Raw genomic sequence first — 5,398 nt, forward strand, 5'->3', positions numbered from 1 at the left:
GGTCTCAGAATCACAGAATGGTTTTGGTTGGAAGGGACCCTTAAATATCATCTCCTTCCAACCCCTCTGCCATGGGCAGGGACACCATTTGCCAGTCCAGGTTGTTCCAAGCCCCATCCAGCCTGGCCCTGGACACTTCCAGGGATGAGGCATCCACAATTGCTCTGGGCAACCTGTGCCAGGGTCTCACCACCCTCACAGTGCAGAATTTCTTCCTAACGTCTAATCTAAATCTACCCTCTTCCCATTTGAAACCATTACCCCTCATCCCATCACTATGCCCCCAGGCAAGAGGGATGCTACACGCTTGTTTCAAACACTCAGACCTTTTGGGCATAAAAGGAAATCACACATCCCAGTACAAGCAACAGAATTTATGTATTAATTTCGGCTCAGGCAGACGATTGCTCAAAAGACATTTACAATCAAGATGTTTTAAGAGAAGAGACAACGTACCTGCAGGCTCCTCTGTGCTGCTGGCGGCAGTGGTGGGGGGAGCGGCAGGAATCTCTGCACAGGACAGCGAGAAGCAGACAGGAAAAGGAGAGGAGATAAAAGAAGGTATTATTTCAGGTTCCAAAGAGCCTGGCCTCTGCACACAACACATTTTCCCTTCCCAACCACGTCTACCAGCAAGGGGTGTTTCCCAGCTATGTCCTCCAGCTAGAAGCCTTGCAAAAGCCCCAAAAAACCAGCATACCAGGACGATACCCTCTGGGGAACGAGGCCTCCCAAGAAGGTGTGGGAAAGGCTTTTTTTAAACCAAAAATTCTGGCTTGTGGCTAAAAATAAAAGAAGATACAGCCAGCCAGATAACTGAGATGGTGCCACGGCTGGCGATTGCTACCCAGACACAACCTGCTGCAATCACCAGGTCCCAGTTTGTACCCCAGGGTGAGGGATGCTCTAGCAGGGGGACTTGGAGGGTCCCTGAGGGCGATGCGGCTGTGCAGTGCCCACCTCCAGCAGGCAACGGGAGCGTTGCTGTGTCTCCCTGTCCCTGGGTTGTCCCTTGCAGCTGCTGTTTCCATCTCTGTGCAAGATAGGAGGCAGGTAAGCTACAGCATCTGGCTGCTGGGGACGCAAGTGTTCCCTCACACATTTAAAGGAAACACAAATGCAATGCAATTGTCCTCGATTTTGCTTTGGGGCTCACTTTACACAGCTGAAACCACATAACGTTCTGGGTCTCCTGCCCAGGTCGGGCTGTGTTTGTTGATGTTAAAAAGGATGGACCGCAGGTGGAACACATTATATAGTCCCAGCTTCAGCAAGATGAGCTCCTTTCCCCAGTGCACACATGCAGCTCTCATTACTGACATTTTTAAGGCACAGTGCTGCAATTCCTGTGCATCCCATGGAATCCTGGCAGGGCAAAACCCAATCAGTCCATTCTGAAAGTGGAATTTAGGCATGAACTAGGGTCTAGCATCTGCCTCCTTCTGCTTTTGCTCTCGGGAACCTGCCTGGCCAGTGAGGCAGGGTTTGCCGGCATCTGCATTGCAGTGATGGCAGCTGGTAGAGGTGCAGCCCAACTACCATTAGATGACTTTTTGAGTTGTTCACCCTCGTGCAGTTAAACACAGGCACGTTCACTGTGTGAAACACGTGATGCACAGTCAGGCACGAGCAGCCAGCCCGAAGCTGGCAGCCGAGTGAGTGCTTGTGCCTGCCAGTGTGGGCTGGAACAGACAAGTGGTGACTTATTTGTTCTCCACGAAGTGATTTTTGCATGACTACAAGTCTTTGGGACACGGAAAATGCAAAGAGTGGTAAATCAGAGAGTGACTGTGCTCTTGCAGAGAAGGTGCACAGCCCCTTGCTGGCTGCAGAGAGCGGCATGAGTCGGGGTGGAGAGCAAATGCCCAAAGCTACGCATGTGAAAAGTATGTGTGAACTACAGCCCTCCCCCACGTAGGATATGCTGACTGGCATTTTTCAGGGATGAAAATGTGCTGGTTTGGGTTTTTCTAGCATGAGAGAATTGCGAGTTGCTCACGTCCTCACTTTAATTGTTTTAGCATCGTACACGCAGATGGAGCTCCCAACAACTGCACAGCGGCTTGGTAGCCAGAGCATTGCTTGAAACTCATCCCAAACAGAAGTTTTAGCCTTTTGGACAGGATGTTTTGCAGTGACACAGAAGTAAGGGGCTCTGGCGGGTGCCAGGGTGGTGGCTGGGTCACTGGCGTGAACACAGCCCGGCTCTGAACGCCAGGTTGGATCGTGTTGAAATTCTATGTCTGTCTTTATTTAGTGCAATGAATCCCAAGGGAGGTGATGCAAGGAACAATTTACTCTCTGATTTACCATGGCCCTAGGGAATGATTAATGATAAACCTTTGTGCATACTTGCTGCAAAGCATACCGGAGCCATGACTGGAGCATCTTGGGGAAACAAGCATCTGGTTTGAGCTCTTGCCGCCCCGTTGCGACATGGGGAAGAATGAATCTCAAGTGACCCAAAACCACCCTGGAATGTGTGTTTTCTTCAGCAGAAGAAGGTGGAGAAAGGGTATCTGCCCCATAATTTGGCAATGGCTGTTTTGAGAGGCAGATGCGGTGTTGGTTGGGACAGTGCGGGATCCCAAAAGAGAACTGATTCTTTCAACCTTTGTTGTTTTGTTTGGTTTGTTTGTTTGTTTGTTTTTCTTATTGGGTCTTTTTTTCCTCTTTTAGCAGCAGGGAGACAACCTTGAGGGAAGCAGCCCCTCCTTCCCAGCCCGTCCCAGGCACTGTGATTTTGATGCTTCATTTCATGAAGGCAGGTGGAAATGTTTCATGCAAGGTGCGTGAGCTCCTGAATGATCCAACAACAGCAAACCCACCAGGCAGCAGAGAGGAGCACTGGGCTAAAGCAGCCTTGCCCGGGCAGGGACACAGCAGGGTCGTGGGTGTTTGCAGAGCAAACGCTGCAGCGGAGAGACTTTGGGAGCTGTACCTGGTGCTTGCTGCTGCTGTTTTAAGAGCAGAGGATGAGAGCAGACTTGGGAAGGCAAACTAAAAAGCAAGCTCAAGAAAGTAAACAGCAAAACTGGGTGGGTTGTGTGAGCATAAGACCCCCTTTAGCAACCTGGGTGCTATTGGCTGCGTTACTGTGATGGCAACTCCATCAAACCAGCAGCTCCTCCGATCTGAGCTCTGTGCCAGTGCAGCACAGCCTGATTTTGGAGAGGAAAAAACCTGTTTGTAGAGATCTTCCTTCTCATCCAGACCTAACTTGGTACCTCCAAGCAAATATGCTCTTGGGGCACCTTTTCTCCATGAAGCAAAATCAAATTACTGGCAAATTGGGCACTCACACAACCCACCCAACAAGGCAGACGAGCTACTTGGAGGCTGGGGATGAATTTTGAACTACACGCACGGCTCTTGAGGGTACCCAGGCAGCTCTGTCGCTGAGCACTGCCTGTCAGCACACCCGTGGTGGGTTAGTAGCCACCCAGCCCAAGTGGATTTATAGAGGTTAATATCTCTAATCCACAGACACCGAAAGAACAATCCACCTACTTATGCAGGGGGCGATGGGAGACCGGCTCTGCTGGTAGCCTTTGGCGCATCGGTTGCACGTGATGCCGGTGACACCGTCCTTACAGGGACACTGGCCTGTGGTTTGGTTACAGGTTTGCCCGGCGGCGCCCACGGGATGGCAATCGCACTCTGTGGGGGAAAAAGCACACAACAGGAGGGTCAGGGGTGCTGGCAGCTTCACCTTCATCCACAGCTGGTGCTGGACCTCCGGCAAATGTCGCATCCAGCCGGCGACCACGCCGACCTGAAACAGCGGTGGCGTTTGGCAGGAGAGGGGATGCTGAGATGGAACAGCAGCCAGGACATCTTGCCCAGGGGCAGGGAGGGCTCGACGGGTCTGGGGAGGTGGTGTGGGATGCCCCCAGGCAAGGATAGCCCACTCGTGGATGCTGCAGCTGCCTCGTGCCCTGGGTGCTGGGATCAAGAGTTTGCAGAGCTTGAAGAGGAGGGGAGCAGGCAAGGAAGTGCTGCTGGGGGATTCCGGGAACTGCAGCACCCACTGCCCCACTCAAACCATCCTCAAACTCCCTTGGAGCAGCAGCAGGGCTGCAAGGAATGGATATAAAACCTGGGAGCATTTCATCACCCTGTCAGCAAGCGAGATCCCAGGCAGGAAGCAATCACTTTCAGAGATGTTGGGAATTCATTTCACGCGCGCTACAAAAAAAAAACCAACAACCAAACCCACACACAAAAAACAAAACCCAAACCAAACAACCCCCCAAAAACAAACACCCTCCTTTCAGTGCTTTCGCTTGAGCCCTTCCCCGCTGAGCAGCATCCCTGGCAGCTGGCACAGCGGGCGCAGGAAGGAAATGCCCTTGTGGGACGCAGGCAGGCTGGAGGACCTGCTGTTCCCGGCCAGATGGATGAAGGCTTGACGGCAGAGCTGGGCAGATGTGAAGGGTTTGGCAGGGGATGTAAATACTGCACTTGAAACCATTCACCGTCTCATTTCCCACAGTGGGACTTACCGGCGCAGCTGTTTGTTAAAAAAAAAAAAAAGAAGAAAATAAGAAAAAGAAAAAGCATCGGGGCTTGTTATCATCGCTGCCTCAAAAGGATTATGGCCTCGCACATTTGTTAACAGTCCTGATTTCTAAGAGCTGCAAGCGCCGTGCCAGACTGTGGTCTGCCCCTGCTGAGCGGTGGCAGGGAAAGGCAGGAAAGCTTCACTTTTTTCTGCAGCATCCTCGGGAAGGAGCCAGCTAAAACCCTCCCTGGGGAGCGCTGAGTCTGCTCTCCTTCTGCCCCTCAGGGGAGCTGCCTGCCAGAAAAGGGAGTGGGGAGAAAAACCTGCCCCACTGCCCAAAACTTGGAGAGGGGTTGGGTGTGGGCCAGGACCGGTGCGAGTGCCTTCACAGGCTCCGGCAACTGGGTTTGGCTTTCGCCCCCCCCAAATGCCCTAAATTGAGCTTATCGCTCCCATGAGGGTTTGTGCTAGACCCTACAATGCTTCTCAGCTTGTCTTGCACCCTGTTGGCTCTGAGACACCCTAGATGTGCCTCATTCGGGGAAGGCAGATCGCATCCCGCTTTCATCCCTTTTTGGTTGTCCAAGTTTGGGTGTTTGGCTGCAACTTCCCTCCAACCCTCTCAGCACCATCCTGCTCCCTGTGCACCCGCAGCCCCCAGTTTGACTTTTCCTGGGCAGCAGCTCCCAGGCTGGCCCCACACCCTGCAGGGTTTCGATGGTGCCTGGAGCCTGCCCTGTGCTGGGATGTCCCCTTCGTCCCGCATGGGGCACCCCAACCCTGCCCCCTAGTGCCACCAGTGCTGGATGAGTAGAGACCAAGCCTTGCCAAAACCTGATGATTTTTCCAGGGGGGAAAAACATCCCAACAGCAAAGCTTTTGCTTCTTTTCCCC

General features: G+C 52.7%; 1 protein-coding gene across 1 annotated transcript in view; it reads right to left on the reverse strand.

Annotated features, from left to right (window-relative positions):
* Positions 1-456: 456 nt before the first annotated feature.
* Positions 457-5,398, reverse strand: part of LOC104271901 (netrin-1-like) — a gene marked incomplete at its 3' end in the record, with an annotated part of 18,203 nt that continues 13,261 nt past the window's right edge. The window contains exons 3-4 of the mRNA XM_009866729.1: positions 3,511-3,660; positions 457-510 (exon numbers count right to left, since the gene is read on the reverse strand). Of these exons, the coding sequence (XP_009865031.1) occupies positions 457-510; positions 3,511-3,660 (204 nt within the window). The remainder of the gene's footprint in view (positions 511-3,510; positions 3,661-5,398) is intronic.

This window comes from Apaloderma vittatum, unplaced genomic scaffold (genome assembly GCF_000703405.1).
Source record: "Apaloderma vittatum isolate BGI_N311 unplaced genomic scaffold, ASM70340v1 scaffold16470, whole genome shotgun sequence".
Classification (NCBI taxonomy): Eukaryota; Metazoa; Chordata; class Aves; order Trogoniformes; family Trogonidae; genus Apaloderma; species Apaloderma vittatum.